This window comes from Mirounga leonina, unplaced genomic scaffold (assembly GCF_011800145.1).
Source record: "Mirounga leonina isolate KUSES-001 unplaced genomic scaffold, KU_Mleo_1.0 Mir_151, whole genome shotgun sequence".
NCBI classification, from domain to species: domain Eukaryota; kingdom Metazoa; phylum Chordata; class Mammalia; order Carnivora; family Phocidae; genus Mirounga; species Mirounga leonina.
Window position 1 is genome coordinate 1,022,579 of NW_023270377.1, and position 18,796 is coordinate 1,041,374.

General features: G+C 51.3%; 1 protein-coding gene across 1 annotated transcript in view; it reads left to right on the plus strand.

Annotated features, from left to right (window-relative positions):
- The window catches only part of ANKMY1 (ankyrin repeat and MYND domain containing 1), a 54,365-nt gene that overhangs the window by 15,670 nt on the left and 19,899 nt on the right, over window positions 1-18,796 (plus strand). Inside the window, exons 7-10 of the mRNA XM_035008322.1 lie at window positions 4,204-4,676; window positions 6,458-6,674; window positions 6,880-7,044; window positions 16,316-16,794. Coding sequence (XP_034864213.1) covers window positions 4,204-4,676; window positions 6,458-6,674; window positions 6,880-7,044; window positions 16,316-16,794 — 1,334 coding nt within the window. The remainder of the gene's footprint in view (window positions 1-4,203; window positions 4,677-6,457; window positions 6,675-6,879; window positions 7,045-16,315; window positions 16,795-18,796) is intronic.

Consider the following 18,796-nt stretch of genomic DNA (forward strand, 5'->3'; position numbering starts at 1 on the left):
GCCACAGTTGTCCCACTGTTGTCCAGTTTCCAGCTTTGGGCGGTTATGAATCAGACTGCTGTAAACATTTATATATGGTGTCTTGTGCACGTGTGTGTGCACATGTGTGCGTTCGTGAGCACGCACAGTCCCCTCAAGGCCCTGAGGCCCATTGGAGTCAGTCTCCAGCCGCCCCCTCCGCCAGCCCCCAATGACCCTGCTCTGCCAGTTAGCACAGGTCTCCCTTTCCTGTCATTTCAGGTCCTGGGGACCCTGCCGTGGGGGGCACTTCCTGTGTGAATTCTCTGGTGTAGGGCATGATTCTTTGGAGATTCAGACGTATTTGCGTACGTCAGCAATTCGTTTCTTTTACTGGGAAGCAGTATTCCATTGCGTGGATATGATACACAGTTTTGATTTGATGTTTCCAGTTTTTGGTTATTACGAATGAAGCTGCTAAGAACATTTGATTACAAGTCCTCACGTGCATGCATGTCTATTTTTGCATTTGGGTAAATACCTGGGAGGGGACTGCTGGTCGTATGTTAAGTGTATGATAAATTTTACAGGACACCTCCGAGTGGTTTCCAAAGTGGCTGTGCCACCTCCCGTCTCAGCCCATCACATGTGAACGTTGTCCTTGCTCCACATCTCTGTCAGTGCTTGGTGGTGTCTGTTTTCATTTTAGCCACTCTTAGGCTTATCAGTATTTCTTTCCTAGTTCTTGCTTTTTTTTATATCCTAGTTACAAAATCTTAGCTTAACCCAAGGTGACCAAGATTTTCGTCCGTGTTCTCGTCTACGTGTTATGGTGTTAGCGCTGACATTTAGCTCTGTGATCCGTTTTCAGTTCACTTTTGCATTTCACGTGAAGTGGGGGTGAGTCCTCCTCTCCTCCCCTGTCCCCACCCGTGGGTGTCCAGCTGGTCCCCTGCCGTCGGTGAGAAGACTGTCCTTTCTCCACTGCTGGCCTTTGCACCTTTTGTCAAAAACCACACGGGAGACACATGTCTGGTTGTCTTTCTTCATGTGATGTCAGGATTGGCCAGTGGGGGCCAGGGTCTGCAGTCCTATCCCGTCTGTTACGATGGCGGTCTCGTCTTACTTCTCGTGATTTTGGAGAATACCAATGACCATTATTTCATGAGAGGGTGTAAGAAAGTGACCTTCTAAATCCACAATTCCTCCTCCATTTGTTAACTAGAATTCTTTTCTAAAGATTTTATTTATTTGACAGAGAGATAGAAGAGCACAAGCAGAGGAATGGCAGAGGGAGAGGGAGAAGCAGGCTCTGCACTGAGCAGGGAGCCCGATGTGGGACTCGACCCCAGGACCCTGGGATCATGACCTGAGCCGAAGGCAGACACTCAGCCATCTGAGCCACCCAGGTGCCCATGTTAACTAGAATTCTTTTATCTACAACATCCTTCATCAGCTGTCTGGTTACTTGGAGGTAGTTTAATGGGAAAAGCAAAATGACACTTGATCGTTTCCCTTTCTTTGCTGGTTGTCAGAGTTGGAAGGTGATTACTGTCAAACATTCTTCAGAGGTGGTCAGTGGAGCTTAGTGGGGTTTTTCTGTATTTTTATGAACTCATGGATTTTAATATACTTGGTTTATCTCCGTACATTGCAGTCGTTAGGTTTTTGGTGCCCAGTTGGCACTCTTTGGTCAGGGGGAGCCTCTTTCGTTTGGCTCTTGCAACTGACACAACTCCAGCAGGCTTTGGTGGCTTTCTTGCCTTTTGCGGTGAGGAGTCGTCCCCAGGTCATCCATACACTTCCTGCCCTGGACCCAGAATCGACTTTATCTGGCAGGCCTGGTTCCACAGTGGGAAATGGTGTTTAGAAACCACAGTTTGGGTGCTTATTACTACTGTGTTGGCTTGGTTTTCATATTTAGTATTTTCAGTAGGAGATCTAGATAATATATATTTTCTAAATGAGAAAAGATACCACCGGTTCATACTGATGTCTCCAAATCCAGTTTAGGAATACAGGGTTTTTACTCAACAGCCATGGTATTGTATTTGCATATCTTTCCTCTTAGTCTTAAAAATCCTCATTTCTAACCATTAACAACATTTCTACCTATTTTACCTCATAAAATATGTATGACAGTTCGGAATAATAACATAGCACTGGGACGCCATGCGTCCTGAAAGCAACTCAGAGCTCCTTTGCCTTCCTTTTGCCCTGGGGCTGACCCCACAGGAATGTTGAGTCCAATCACGGGACATAATTCCTCTCTGGGCAGTTAACCCACCACCTGGGAGGAGATCTACACTCACTCGCTTTGCTTTTGTTTTTTTAGGATTTGATTTTTTAAGTCTTGCCTTAATTTTGTTTTATACTTATGTAAAAAACTGATATTTTTCTGAAGGCAAATCTAGCAAACAGGGTCCACCCAGAGGAGTCCAGCATCCATCCCTTCTCTTCTCTCTGGCGTCCTGTCCTGTCATTGGTGACTGTTTCTACAGCTTTATCTTTGCAGGTGCAACCATGAGCCCCGTGCGCCTGTGCGTTCCTCCCCGCTTGGACGGCGGGGCCTGCGCTCTTTGCACTTCCGATGGTTGCCTGCAGTTTCCCATCATCCGGGCATCTCGTGTCCTTACAGCTGGTTGGGAAGGGTTGACCACCGGGAGCTTTTCTCCAGGCTTTGTTGTGCCAAAGGGCATGGCGGTGACGGTCTTGCTCATCAACCATTCTGTGCTTTTGTTGGTGATCTCTGGGATATATTCATTCCTAGGAGGGCATTGTTTGGTCACAAAGTAAATGTGTGTCAGAGACAAACGCTGTGGCATGTTGCGTCCTGCAGACATAACCGTTATTAGGATTATATTTTATTAGTATGATTATAGTTTACTGCTATACATACTGTCGTGAACGTATGTGTGATCATAGCTTTGATGACGTTGGGATTATTTCCTTATGATGGATTCCTGGAAGGGGAGCTCTTGAGTCAGCTCTCGGGGCACGAGCGCCTTTGGACTCCTCATAGATCTGCAGCAGCTGCTTTTCCGACTGCCTGCCTCCCTGCACCCCCTTTCCTTGCCCTGTCCCCAGTCTTTCCCCGCCCATGGATCTTGTGGCTCCTGCCTCCTGGGTGACAGGGGCTTCCAGGTTGAATGTGCCCCGCCCCACCAAGCCACTTTCACAGACCGAGGTGGCACTTCGTGCCCTGTGCAGCTTCTTCCCGAAGTACCTCTGCCCCCCTCCCCCCACCTCCTGCACAATGACGTCATCCTCAGAGCGTTTTCTTTTCTTTAGCCTGTTGTAGACCGTGAGCTTCTTGTGCTCAGGGCCATGGAGCTTGGAGCCTTACATCCCAAGTGCCCAGCCCTGGGGCTTGCAGCCAGAGAGCCCTGAGACAGCAGCCCTGGCCCGGTTCACAGATGCGGGCACAGCTCCCGGTAGTGAACCGAATGCCCCCGCTGTGTCAGGCCTCCGCAACTTCGCCCAGGCTGTTCCTCGGTCCTCCCAGTGACCTCCAGGCGTCCTCTAGTGCCAGCACAGGGAGCATGCAGCTCTCCTGGGAAGCGGGGCCTCTCTCTGAGCTCCCGGTGCCAGAGCCCTTCTCCCAGTTTCCTTGGGTGGGTGGGGGGGGCGGCATTGCCTTTCATTCAAGGCCCTCCTGGCCCTTCCCTCTGCACCCATGCTCCACCCAGCACAGACACCGTCCCACCCAGTGGGAGCACCCAGAGAGGCCCAGGAATCACTGCACCCGGCTGGGTTCACTGGGAGCATGCGTTAGCCCCGCCTCCTCCTCCCCCTCCCTTCTTCCCCATCCTCCCCCTCCTCCTCCTGCCTCCTCGGTTCATGCCTGCTGGGGTCTCTGGGACCCAGTGCCCAGCATCTCCAACCCCCATGCTGCTGGGGTGCCTGGGCTGGGTCCCTAGTGCTGCAAGGGGTTCCCTGAAATGAGCCCACACGTGGTATCCCTGAGACGCTCCACCCTGAGACCCCCGGGCGTGTCCCCACTTTCCCAGTAAGGCCACCCCTGACCACCCCAGGCCCGTAGCACCTTTCTCCACCCACGTGTTCCATATTTACACATTTGCTTTTGGCCCCTGGGCCTGGTGCATACTAAGCCTCTGCAAATATTTGTTGAATGAATGAATACATTTCTTAGGAAGGTTTAATTTTTTGATTTTGAGAAACCAGTTGCAGAGCAGACGGCCCTGCTGAATTCTCTCTTTTGCCCTAGTGAACTTTGTTTTGCAGGGGCTGTACAAAGCCAACGAGCGGTTTGGGCCAGGCATTGAGACCTACCCCGATGGCAGCCAGGACGTCGGGCTGTGGTTTCGGGAGCACCTCATCAAGCTGTGCACAGAGGTCCCCAGCAGCTTCTCCATACACGACTACCCTGAGTACTCGGGCTTCCTCACACACTCTCCTGCTAGAATCAGCCTCTTGGGCGAGGAGAAAATGGAGTGGGACCTGCATGAGGAACAGGACCCCTTTTTCTACGACTATAAGCGGTTTCTTCTGAATGATGACTTAACTCTGCCTCCAGAAATGTACACTTACTCAACCGACAACAGCCACCTGCCCATGACCTGCTCTTTCCGCAAAGAATTAGATGCCCTGATCTTCCTTAACGATGTCCCTCCGTTTGTTGAGGACAGCGAACCCTGGTTTATAAAAAATGAGACCCCTTTGATGGTCAAAATCCAGAAGCAAGCTTATAAGTACAGGTAAGTCGTCACATCGTTCTTCATCACCTCAGCGCCTGGAAGGCCTGCTCCTCCCCGCCGCTGACGGGCCTGCGCTCAGTGCTGGGCCCCCGGAGGCCTCCGGTGCCTGGCTGAGTAACTTGCAGGGTTGTCAGGTTAAATCATATGTGCTCTCCTGTTTGACTGAGGCAGCTCAGAGATGGAGGGGGAGGGAAAGCCGTGACGGGCCTGTGAGCAGGGACATGTCCCCGGGTTTCGAGGAAAGGGGCGGAGCAGGCAGGTGCTGGGACCATCGATGTTCACACAGGGTATTGGGACGCCGGATCCTGCTCACCCAGTCTTGGGGGCAGGAGTGGTCAGGGGGTTGCTTGGTGAGCATGGAGAAGAGTATAGAGCCTCGCAAGGGGATGTGGAATAGGGTCAACTCCTGAGTTGATGGGGCTGAGTCCTGGTTCTGGGACCCTGTGTGTATTTTCTCTGTACTGGTTGGAGCTTGCGCCCCAGCCTCTGCAGGTCGTGTCTGTGACTAGGTGTCCGGTAGGTCAGGTATCTACGCGAGGTCCACACAAAGAGAAGGGACTGCTATTACCCTGATGTATGAGTACGGATCTGACGCGAGAGCCAAGGTGGGAGAGCAGGGTAGGAGTAGGCTGGGGGCTGGCCGAGCCTCTGGCTTCTCCAAAATGGCTGGGAAAGATGGAGCTGCTTTGTTGGTCTCCAAAGACACCCTTCTTCACCACCCCAGCCCTGGAAAAGTTAGCAGCTACTTGATGAAAACTGATATTTTAAGTTAAAATTTTGAAGAATATTTTCATTTGTTTACTAAACTTTGTTCTCTGATATCACTAAACTGTTTTAGAATTCATGTTTGGTAAACACAAGTGGCTGGCTACTTATGCATTCATGCTTCCCCCCACTTAATCCCTCCACCCATCCCTCCACCCATTCCTCCCTCTCTCCCTCCCTCTGTCGATCCACCCACCCACCCATCCCTCCACCCATCCTTCCCTCCCTCCCTCCCTCCCTCCCTCCCTCCATCCATCCATCAACCCACCCATCTACACATCCGTCCAGTCATCCACCCATCCACCCACCCACCCACCCACCCATTTATCCATCCCTCCATTCATCCATCCACCCACCCACCCACCCATTTATCCATCCCTCCATTCATCCACCTATCCACCCACCCATCACCCACCCACCCCTCCATCCTTCCACCTAGCCATCCATCTGTCCATCCATCATGCAGACGTCAGCTGAGCCAGTAATTGTTGATAACTGTTGGGCACAGAAGGTGCCATAAATCCATAGATGTTTGATGGTGGAGGAGGTTACGTGTACACAGGAGGCTTAAGTGTGGGCTGGTGAGTGGGTCATGGGACTTGCCTGTTATCTACTCAAAAAGTGAATGAGCAGAGGTGGGATGTGAGTGCTTGGTGCTGAGTGCCAGACCCATGTGTGTGCCTGGCCTCCTTCCTGCCCGGGGCCCCTCCTATGAGAGCCCCTTTCCCAGCACACATGAAGGGACCGATGAATCAGGTTTGTGCAGGGCCCATGATAAGCCTGAGCATCTGCACCTGAGGGCCACGAGTCACACCACAGTGCTGCGTCCACGCCAACTGTGATTGCTCAGTGGTGCAGCCCCCAGGGCTCAGGGTGCCTGAGGAGTGGACTGTAAGGGGAGGAAAAGGGCCTGGGGCAGGGCAGGGTGAGGAATGAAGAGAAGGGGTATAGGAGAGAGGGCCCCGAGTGGGGGTCCTGAGCTGGCCTAACACCACTGAGGCCCACCGTGTTGCCAGGAACAAGAAGGCCCACAGCAGCTGGAACATGGGTGCCATCCTGGAGGGGGACCGGAGAAGCTTTGCGTGTCGTGGGCCCAAGGAGCGGCTTGCCAAGGACATGATCCTGAGGGCTGGGGAAGGGAACTATGACTGGATCTACGGGATCCTCAGGGATGACCTCGCCAGCGCTGATGTGGCTGATGCCAAGGGCTACACTGTGCTCGCTGCGGCCGCCGTAAGTCCCCATGCGGGGTGCCCCCGGCACTGTGGACCCGTGACAGTCTGGGGTCCTCTCCCCTCTGCGGGGCTGCTGTCCTCCCAGCCAGAAGTGGGATGCACAGGGTCGGATGGCAGAGAGGCTGGGCCGTGTTGATCTTCCCACGCCGCTGTCTCTGAGTCAGGTACCTGCTGTCCTCACGAGGCTGGCTTCCTCCCTCCAGGTTCACTGTCACAACAACATTATCAACCTTCTGCTGGACCACGGGGCCGACGTGAACAAGTACACAGACGAGGGCCTCACGGCGCTCAACATGTGCTTCCTTCTCTACTACCCGTCCAGGTGCTTCAAGCCCAACATCGCTGAGCGGACGGCGCCCAAGCCCCAGGTCAGCCCCTTGACGCTGCAGCCCGGCCTGGCGTCTGTAGCACCCTGTCCCCCATCCCCCATCCCCCTGTCCATCTCTCCTGGCCGCGGTCCCCGGCCTCCCTGTCTCTGTGCAGATGGGCTTCAGATGGGGTGAAGGGACACTACGGCCCGCGGGCGGGGAGTGGGAGGCAGGGACGGAGCCAGCATGCCCGCTCAGTGTCCTGAGCTCTTACCGCAACGCCAAGGGCCATGTGTCCCATCCGAGCCACATGCACGGCAGTCGGCCCAAGACCCCTCCTGTGGGCCCCAGGGAACGAGACTCGGGGGGGGGGGGAAGGCTGGCGATTCAGGAGTGAGGCACCCCTTTGCCCTTTGTGAATAGAACTGCCCAGAGGTCCCTGGTCAAGCGTTAGCGTGAACTCCTGCTTTGGGTTGTTTGGGATGTACCCCCAGCCGTGGGATCGCGGGGTCACGTGGTGGTCCTGTGTTTCGTCCGTCCGGGAGCTTCTGAGCCCTGCTGCCGCTGCAGGGCAGCTCTGTATGCCTCCGTTCCAGGGCAGGCTCGGGGCCTCACAGCTGGCTGGGCAGTGCCCGAGGGCCCGCTCTCTGCAGCGCAGGGCGACCTCCGTGGCCTGTCTCCTGAGCGCCGGCTGCAGGGGCCGCGTCTGCACACCCCTCGGGGAACCCTGGACCCTAACTGTCAGCCCTGTGAGGCAGGCCCAGCCTGGGACTGACCTCCTCCCAGCAAGCCTTCCGTGGGGGCTGCGGCTTTCTCTCCTCGTGGTCAGGGCCCCTCCTGGGCAGGTGAGGGAATGGTGCTGGAAAAAGTCCCCTTGCTGGGACTCTTCTCTCACCTTAACCCTGTCTCCTGAATTTCTTCCTTGAGGAGAGGCGGGCAGAGCTCCTCAGGTACCAACACATGGCCCCCACCCCTGCTTCTCCAGGGCAGGCCTCGGTTCCTGCCTTCAGTTCCCTTAGGTGGGACCACACCAGCTCCTGAGGATTTCAGGGTGGGGAGTGGGTAAGGGAGCAGGTGCACGCGGGGAGGAGGCCAGAGCCCACCGGGTCCCTGCTGCCCTGGGTGGGGTGGAGGGGCAGGTGCACACGGGAAGGAGGTCAGAGCCCACCGGGTCCCTGCTGCCCTGGGTGGGGTGGGGGGGCAGGTGCACACGGGGAGGAGGCCAGGGCCCACTGGGTCCCGCTGCCCTGGGTGGGGTGGGGGCCAGAGCCCACCGGGTCCCCGCTACCTTGGGTGGGGTGGGGGGGTCAGGTTCACGCCGGGTCCCCGGTGCCCTGGGTGGGTCCTGTGTGCAGGCGGCAGGGAGAGATCTCCCGGGAGGCGGAAGCTGAGGAGCCCGCAGGAAGTCGAAGGTGGAGGGTTTGAGAACCAGCTGTAAGGTCCTTTTGCTTTTATGGCACCATTCATTTGTATCTGGTTTGTGAGTACACGCTCCTTCTTGGCCAGAAGTTGTTAACGTACAGAAACAACGACTTTCAAGTTCAAAGGTGATGGTGTGAACCGAGGTCCTGTGCTGTCACCCCTTCGTTGGGAGTGTTGTCCCCACAGCTTCTCCAGGCCCACAGCGTCTCCAGGGGACCCTGCCTGTAGGGGAAGAAGCCTCATCCATGATTGGTGAAGGCAGCAAGAGCCCCAGAAAGCATTTTATTTGTACACTTAAAATACTGGTAAAAATCACTCCTCTGCCTTTCTTTTGAATGTCTCATTCCGAGACACACGGCTGTTCAGGGAGGCGTGCGGGGACCGCCCCCGACTAAGCAGCTGCCGGCAGGTGGCGCTCCCACCACGTCCCCACGCCCGCCGTGCGCAGTTTAGGGTGAATTCCATCCACATCAGCGGGCTTCAGCCACAGAGCCGTCCCCTAAAGACAGGTTCTTTTTTTTAATTTTTAATTTTTTATTTATTTTTAAATTTTATTATGTTACGTTAGTCACCATACAATACATCATTAGTCTTTGATGTAGTGATCCACGATCCGTTGTTTTCATATAACACCCAGTGCTCCATGCAATACGTGCCCTCCTTAATACCCATCACCGGGCTAACCAATCCCCCCTCCCCCCTCCCCTCTAAAACCCTGTTTGTTTCTCAGAGTCCATAGTCTCTCATGGTTCATCTCTCCCTCCAATTCCTGCCCCCCATTTTTCCCTTCCTTCTTCTAATGTCCTCCATGTTATTCCTTATGTTCCACAAGTAAGTGAAACCATATGATAATTGATTTTCTCTGCTTGACTTATTTCACTTAGCATAATCTCCTCCAGTCCCATCCATGTTGATGTAAAAGTTGGGTATTCATCCTTTCTGATGGCTGAGTAATATTCCATTGTATATATGGACCACATCTTCTTTATCCATTCATCTATTGAAGGGCATCTCGGCTCTTTCCACAGTTTGGCTTTCGAACATTGCTGCTATGAACATTGGGGTGCATATGGCCCTTCTTTTCACTACATCTGTGTCTTTGGGGTAAATACCCAGTAGTGCAATTGCTGGGTCATAGGGTAGCTCTATTTTTAATTTTTTGAGGCACCTCCACAGTGTTTTCCAAAGTAGCTGTACCAACTTGCATTCCCACCAACAGGGGGGTTCCCCTTTCTCCACAACCTCTCCAACAGTTGTTGTTTCTTTCCCTGTCCATTTTGCCATTCTAACTGGTGTAAGGTGGTATCTCAGTGTGGTTTTGATTTGGATTTCCCTGATGGCTAATGATGATGAACATTTTTTCATGTGTCTGTTAGCCATTTGTATGTCTTCTTCAGAGAAGTGTCTTTTCATCTCTTCTGCCCACTTTTTGACTTGATTATTTGTTTTTTGGGTGTTGAGTTGGAGAAGTTCTTTATAGGTTTTGGATACCAGCCCTTTATCTGTAGTGTCCTTTGCAAATATCTTCTCCCATTCTGTGGGTTGCCTCTTTGTTTTGTTGACTGTTTCCTTTGCTGTGCAGAAGCTTTTTATCTTGATGAAGTCCCAAAAGTTCATTTTTGCTTTTGTTTCACTAGCTTTTGGAGATGTATCTTGAAAGAAGTTGCTGTGGCCAATGTCAAAGAGGTTACTGCTTATGTTCTCCTCTAGGATTTTGATGGATTCCTGTCTCACATTGAGGTCTTTCATCCACTTTGAGTTTATCTTTGTGAGTGGTGTTAGAGAATGGTCGAGTTTCATTCTTCTGCATGTGGCAGTCCAATTTTCCCAGCACCATTTATTGAAGAGACTGTCTTTTTTCCATTGCATGTTTTTTCCTGCTTTGTCAAAGATTATTTGACCACAGAGTTGAGGGTCCATATCTGGGCTCTCTATTCTGTTCCATTGGTCTCTATGTCTGTTTTTGTGCCAGTACCATGCTGTCTTGATGATCACTGTTTTGTAATATAGCTTGAAATCGGGCAACATGATGCCCCCAGCTTTGTTTTTCTTTTTCAACATCTCCTTGGCAATTGGGGTCTTTTCTGATTCCATACAAATTTTAGGATCGTTTCTTCCAGCACTTTGAAAAATGTCATTGGAATTTTGATCAGGATGGCATTGAAGGTATAGATTGCTCTGGGTAGCATAGACATTTTAACAATGTTTATTCTTCCGATCCATGAGCATGGGATATTTTTCCCATCTTCTTGTGTCTTCTTCAATTTCTTTCGTGAGTGTTTTGTAGTTCCTAGAGTATAGATCCTTTACCTCTTTGGTTAGGTTTATTCCGAGGTATCTTACGGTTTTTGGTGCTATTGTAAATGGAATCGTTTCTTTAGTTTCTCTTTCTACAGTTGCATTGTTAGTGTATAAGAAAGCAACTGATTTCTGTGCATTGATTTTGTATCCTGCCACATTACTGAATTGCTGGATGAGTTCTAGTAATTTGGGGGTGGAGTCTTTTGGGTTTTCCACATAAAGTATCATGTCGAAAAGAGAGAGTTTGACTTCTTCTTTGCCAATCTGAATACCTTTTATTTCTTTTTGTTGTCTGATTGCTGTTGCTAGGACTTCTAGTACTATGTTGAACAACAGTGGTGAGAGTGGGCACCATTGACGTGTTCCTGATCTTAAGGGAAAGGCTCTCAGCTTTTCCCCATTGAGAATGATATTCGCTGTGGGTTTTTCAAGATGGATTTTATGAGCTTGAGGAATGTTCCCTCTATCCCTATACTCTGGAGAGTTTTAATCAGGAAAGGATGTTGTATTTTGTCAAATGCTTTTTCTGCATCAATTGAGAGGACCATATGGTTCTTCTTCCTCCTCTTATTAATGTGTTCTATCACATTGATTGATTTACGAATGTTGAACCACCCTTGCATCCCGGGGATAAATCCCACTTGGTCCTGGTGGATGATCCTTTTAATGTATTGTTGGATCCTATTAGCTAGGATTTTGTTGAGGATTTTGGAATCCATATTCATCAGGGATATCGGTCTGAAATTCTCCTTTTTGATGGGGTCTTTGCCTGGTTTGGGGATTAAGGTAATGCTGGCCTCATAGAATGAGTTTGGAAGTTTTCCTTCTGTTTCTATTTTTTGAAACAGCTTCAGTAGAATAGGTATTATTTCTTCTTTGAATGTTTGGTAGAATTCCCCAGGGAATCCTTCAGGCCCTGGACTCTTGTTTTTTGGAAGGTTTTTGATCACTGCTTCAATCTCGTTACTGGTTATTGGCCAATTCAGGTTGTCAATTTCTTCCTGTTTCAGTCTTGGCAGCTTATAGGTTTCCAGGAAGGCATCCATTTTATCCAGATTGCTCAGTTTATTGGCATATAGTTGTTGATAATAATTTCTAATAATTGTTTCTATTTTCTTGGTGTTAGTCGTGATCTCTCCCCTTTCATTCATAATTTTATTAATTTGGGTCCTTTCTGTCTTCTTTTGGATAAGTCTGGCCAGTGGTTTATCAATCTTATTAATTCTTTCAAAGAACCAACTTCTAGTTTCATTGATTTGATCTACTTTGTTTCTGGTTTCTAATTCATTGATTTCTGCTCTAATTTTAATTATTTCTCTTCTAATGCATGGCTTAGGTGTCGTTTGTTGCTTTTTCTCTAGTTCTTTAAGGTGTAGAGTTAGTTGGTGAATTCGGGATTTTTCTATTTTTTTGAGTGAGGCTTGGATGGCTATGTATTTCCCCCTTAGGACCGCCTTCGCAGTATCCCATAGGTTTTGGACCGATGTGTTTTCATTCTCATGGATTTCCATGAATTGTTTAAGTTCTTCTTTGATTTCTTGGTTGACCCAAACATTCTTGAGCAGAGTGGTCTTTAGCTTCCAAGTGTTTGAATTTCTGCCAAATTTTTTCTTGTGATTGAGTTCCAGTTTTAGAGCATTGTGGTCTGAGAATATGCAGGGAATAATCTCAATCTTTTGGTATCAGTTGAGACCTGATTTGTGACCCAGTATATGGTCTATTCTGGAGAAAGTTCCATGTGTGGTCGAGAAGAATGAGTATTCTGTTGTTTTAGGGTGGAATGTTCTGTAAATATCTATGAGGTCCATCTGGTCCAGTGTATCATTCAAAGCTCTTGTTTCCTTGTTGATTTTCTGCTTAGATGATCTGTCCATTGTAGAGTGGAGTATTGAGGTCTCCTACAATTAACGTATTGTTATCAATATGACTCTTTATTTTGGTTAACAGTTGGCTTATGTATATGGCTGCTCCCATGTTGGGGGCATAGATATTTATAATGGTTAGATCTTCTTGTTGGATAGACCCTTTAAGAATGATATAGTGTCCTTCTGTGTCTCTTATTACAGACTTTAGTTTAAAATCTAATTTGTCTGATATAAGAATTGCTACCCCAGCTTTCTTTTGAGGTCCGCTGGCATGGAAGATAGATCTCCATCCCATCACTTTCAGTCTGGATGTATCTTTAGGTTCAATATGAATCTCTTGTAGACAGCATATGGATGGGTCCTGTCTTTTTATCCAATCTGCAACCCTGTGCCATTTTATGGGAGCGTTTAGGCCATTCACGTTGAGAGTGATTATTGAAAGATATGAATTAATTGTCATCATGTTGCCTGTGAAGACTTTGTTTTTATAGATTGTCCCTGAAAAATTTCTGTTGTAGATCACTCTTGGGGTCTTTCTCCTTTTATAGAACCCCCCCTTAATATTTCTTGCAGGGCCAGCTTAGTGGTCACATATTCTTTCAACTTCTGCCGGTCGTGGAAGCTCTGCATCTCTCCATCCATTCTAAATGAAAGCCTTGCCGGATAAAGTATTCTTGGCTGCATGTTCTTCTCATTTAGTACCCTGAATATGTCTTGCCAGGCCTTTCTGGCTTGCCAGGTCTCTGTGGATAGGTCTGACGTTATTCTGATGTTCCTCCCTCTGTACGTAAGGAATCTCTTCCCCCTAACTGCCCTTAAGATGGTTTCCTTGGTTCTAAGATTTGCAAGTTTTACTATTACATGCCGGGGTGTTGGCCTGTTTTCCTTGATCTTAGGAGGGGTCCTCTCTGCCTCTAGGACTCGAATGTTTGTTTCATTCCCCAGATTAGGGAAATTCTCAGCTATGATTTGCTCAAATACATCTTCTAGCCCTCTCTCTCTCTCCACTCCCTCTGGGATTCCAATTGTTCTAACATTGGAATGCCTCATGGTGTCACTTATTTCTCTGATTCTATTTTCATGGATTCTGAGTTGTTTTTCCCTGGCCTCCTCTTTTCCCTTTTTATCTATTATATTGTCTTCCAGGTCGCTTATTCTCTCTTCTGTCTCAGTTATCCTGGCTGTTAGATTATCTAGATTGGAATGGATCTCAGTGATAGCATTTTTAAGTTCTGCCAATTCACCTTTTATTTCTGCCCTTAGAGACTCTGTGTTGCCATTAATTGATTTCTCCATTCTAGCCATTGTCTTCACAATTGCTAGCCTGAATTCCATCTCTGACATCTTGGTTATATCTGCATCCATTTGTAAATCTGCAGCATAAGTCATAATCTCTGAGTCTTTTCTGTTTTGGGGGCTCCTCCTCCTAGTCATTCTGTTGATGGGTGTTTGAGGGAATGTATAGAGTCCAAATTATTGACCAGAACCCAAGCAAGATGCACCTGTTTTCTTGGGACCTTAGGGTTGCTGGCCTCTTGTTTTCCCAGACTGTCTTCTGCGGGAGGGGCCTGCCGCGCTGTTACTCAGGCAACCCTGTTTGGGCGGAGTTGCCCTGCGCTCCTGTGGCGGGGGATGGGCTCAGTGGGAAGCAGTCTTTGGGGCTTCTGTTGTCTGGCGCCTTTCCCTGGTGGCTTTCCGCGTCTCTTCCGCGAGTCAGAGCAGAAGAGACCGTTTCCAACCCTCTGCCTCAGAGCAGAGAGATCGCAGTCTGTTCTTCAGTGAGCCCTCCAGGCCACACCGTCTCCGTTTCTGTCCGTGCTGCTATAAACTGCAGCGTCCTGGGTCGTGCACCCCTCCGCAGCGCCCCCAGTCCTGCCTCCAGGTCGGGGCACGTCTCTGCCCTTTGTGCTTCTGAAACTGCCAGCCGCTCCCAGTTCGCGTGCACGTGACTCCACCGCTGGGGGTTTCCACCCCGGGGGCTGCCCTAAAGTCCTTTCCGGACGCTACCAGTCTGCGAGTCTGTGCCCCCTCCGCAGTGCGTGAGGCTGTCACTCGCCGGCGGTGCAGGATCCCCACGTCCAGGCATCTTCCCGCTGCTGTTTATCCTCCGATATCTGCCCTCAGAATCACGGCTCCCGGCTTCGTACCTCGAAACCAACTGCCTGCGATATTCTGTTTGTAGAGATCCAGATCTTCTTACATCTCAGGCTGGTTTCGTGGGTGCTCAGAGTGGTCTGGTAGATAGCCAGCTCAATTACGGGGACCAGTTGAAATAGGGTCCCCTACTCCTCCGCCATCTTTCCCCCCTCTCTAAAGACAGGTTCTTAGCACACCACAGACGCCAACATCTCACCTGAAAAATTAAACAGCAAGTTTTTGAGTCCTCGGGGATCCCATCAGGGGCAGTTTCCCCAAGTTCCCATGTCAACATCTAGAATGGAGTCAGATGAGTCCAGACCCAGACGAGTTTGCACGCTGCACAAGGTTGAGATTTTTTGCTGCTTCAGCCTGTGACTGGTGCCCCGCTCTGTCCTGAGTCATAGGAGAAGCCGGGCTGCCGTCTGGAAGGAGGGACCAGTCCGGGGAGCACTGCCCCCACAAGGCTGTGAACACAGCCGCCGCCCCACCTGCCGCCCGAGATTGCCCGGGCACAGTCATGGCAGAGGGCCCTGGGGCCACCTCGTCCCCTTTGTCTACCATCTGACCCCTTATGGGGGGGGGATCACAGAGAGCTGAGCCCCACCACCAGCGTTTCCTTTTTTTTTTTTTAAAGATTTATTTATTTATCAGAGAGAGAGCGAGCGCGAGCACAAGCAGGGGGAGAGGCAGAGGGAGAAGCAGTCTCCCCACTGAGCAAGGAGCCCCATGTGGGACTTGATCCCAGGACCCTGGGCTCATGATCTGAGCTGAAGGCAGATGCTTCACCGTCTAAGGCACCCAGGTGCCCCCCACCCCCAGTGTTTCTGCCTTAGGGGTCTTGGGTGGGGCCCAAGAATCTGCATTCTTGGCCAGGCTGATGGCCTCGAGACCACACTTGGAGAGCAGAGGCTGTGAATGGGGCATGCAGGGCAGCATCGCGGGCAGGAAGGTAGTGTGAGCCACACTGCCAGTCCTGTCATTTAAATGTCTCTAGGGTTTGGACGCCTGGGTGTCTCAGTCCCTGGAGTATCCGCCTTCGGCTCAGGTCGTAATCCCGGGGTCCTGGGATCGAGCCCCGCGTCGGGCTCCCTGCTCTGCGGGGAGTCCGCTTCTCCCTCTGCCCCTCCTCTTGCTTGCGCGTGCTCTCTCTCTCTCTCTCGCAAATAAAATCTTCAAAAAAATAAATGTCTCTAGGAGCGACATTAAAAAGAGGTACAACAGGTAGAATTAATTTTGATGATATATTTTATTTAACCGTGTGTATCTACAATTGATTATCTCTGTGTGTAAAATCAGTTTATCAGGATAGGGGGACGCTCTGCTTTGTCTGCTCACGCACACCCCGGACCTGGACGGGCCTCAGGTTGAGAGCTCCATTGCCACGTGTGGCTGGTGGCTGCTGTGTGGCTCAGGTTTCCACGCGATGCCCCGAGGTGTTTGCTTCCCTCCCTGGACTTTTGCAAAGTGTTTTAGCATTGTCAGCCTCGGTGCCTGAAGAACGCTGTCTGCCGTGAGCGCTGGTCCTCGCTAAAGAAGTCAGCTTCCCGCGGTTGTCACTCTGACTCTTCTAATGATTTTCCTTCTTTTTTTGGTACTTTCCAAAGGAAGCTTCAAATATGCCAGTAAATCCCAACCACGCCTTCTCACTCCTCGAAGCGGCCAAGGAGTCTGTGTATTTAGAGGAAGTGGTGCTCACCCCAGGCAGCCAGGAGCAGAAGTCGGCTGCATGGGGCGGTGAGGAGGACGGCCTCTCTGCGGGCACCCAGCTGTCTCAGGAGCTGTCTCAGGAGTCCCCCGACCTGGGGGGCAACCCTCCGAAGTGGGACCGTCTGTCACCGCGGGGCAGCGTCAGCGACCTGGAGAAGGGGCTGGACCGCGTGGTAGGGAGTCTGGACGGGCACACGCCGGGAAGCCAGGAGACGAACTTCGAGTCCGGCATCTGTGTGCGCAACTACCCCATCACGCTGTCCCAAGACCTCCTGCAGAAGAGCGCCCAGGCCTACAGCACGCTGAAGGCCTCCTCACTCAGCACCACCGGCTCGGTGAAGGGCACCATGAGGGAGATGGCGCTGGCCATGATAGAGTAGGTTGCTGGAGCGCGGGCGTCGGGGCCGAGGGTCACTTTCAGGGGTGGAGCTCTGGCTCAGTGGGCCAGCATCACTTCCCCGCCGCCAGGAGGGAGCGTTTCTGGAGGTGCGTGTCCCATACCCCCCGAGCCTGCGGGGATGCCGTGGGGCCCGTCCTGCGCACGGCCTCCAGGGGCATCTTTGTGGCTGCGGGCTGGGGGCCTGGCTATGACATCAGGGGGACAGTGGCAGTGAGAATCCAGGGAGGGTGCCCCGGCTGCCGCAGAGCAGGGGGCACCATGCAGGTGCTCACAGGCACGCACACACACATACCATGGACATGCTCACACACACACACTTGCCTGCACACACTCACTCCCCCCACTTGCCGACACATTCACACATGCACGCACACATGCACTCACACAACTCATCTGCACACACTTGACCCCTCACTGCCCACACACCCTACAAGTTATCCTACACACACACTCACACTCACCCCCTGCCCTCTCAAAGCTTGCCCCAGGTGTCCCAGATCCTGTCGGGGAGTCTGCAGGTGCAGACGATCCTCCTAACAATCCTCAGACGTCACCTGCCGCTTCGCTCTGTGACAGCCACACCACATCTCTTCCCTGGGCCCACGCGCGTGACAGAACGCGCTCCGTTGAGGATGCACTCAGTGAAGCAGTAGAGGCTACTCAGTCATTACATCTTGACCCCGAGCTTACGGCTTTCTACTACTCTGTGACCGGATGGGAGGGACGCCGAAGCACATCTCCAAACCAGTCGGACGGTTTTCTCGAGGAAAGTGCTTCTCCAACAGCGTGCGTTGCAAAGGGTGCTTGCCATGGTTCCCCCGTGCGACGCCGCTCTTCCTTGCAAGAACGACCAGCTGGCACGCTAGGGTCACTCATCCCTGTGCGAACGCTGAGCCTCCCGCTTTAGGGGGGCAGCCGGCAGGGTGTGTGCCAGCGACGGCGTCTCGGTTCTCGAGTGGAAACTGGCATTTTCGAGGCCGTGCACCCCTCATAGCGTCTAACGATGCATGTCAGTGTGGGGGAGAGCTCAGGTCTTCCTGCGCGACCAGGTCCCGATGTCCCGGACTCATGCACGGTTGGGAGCCCTCGCAGTGCTGGATTCTGATGCAGCCAAGTACACGTTTTTCATAAAAATACGTTATTTTTGTTAATATGCAATGGGTTTATTGTTACTTTTTAAATGTCTTAGTATTTAAAATTTTTTTTCTCGTTTTAATTGTAATACAGTAGACATGCATGGATGGAACCTGCATAAACAAAGCTCTTTGGGGTCCTTGAAGGATGTTAGGAGCAGAAAGGGGTCCCAAGAGCAGGGTGTCTGAGAACCGCTGCTGTAGACTGACCCTGCCTCTCCACTGCCTTCTTGTCTGCCCCACCTGGTACTGCGCCGGCGGTGGGGCCAGCAGGACCGGCCAGACCCTCCATCCTCCCGCTCTCTCACCGTTCTTAAAGCCTGCTTGGCTCCTCATCACCTTGACCTCCCTGCCCAGAGGGACTGCCGTCCTGGCCGGTCGGGTCTCGGCGAGGCTTCCCCACTGATGCCGGCTCTGTGCTCCTCATAAGAGCTGTGTGTGTCAGTGTGTGCACACACATGGACGAGTGTGTGTGTATGGCGTGGTCGTGTGTTGTGTATATTGTATGTATTGTGGTACATGCACGTGTGTGATACGCATGGTGTGTGTGTGCTGAATATGCATGTGTTGGGTGTATGTACATGTATCTGCATGATGTGCATGCGCGTGTATGTGTTGTGTGCATATATGTATGCATGTGGTATATGTGAGTATATTACATGTGTACATTGTTCCATGTGTATATATATGTGTGGTGCATGTGTATGTATGCATGTGTCGTGTGCATGTGTGTGGTAGGTATGTGTGTGGTGTGTACGTGTGCACGCAGTGTACGTGTGTGCATGTGTATACGTGGGTTGTATGTGCGTATGGGTGTGCTTGTGTGTGGTGTGCACGTGTGTTGC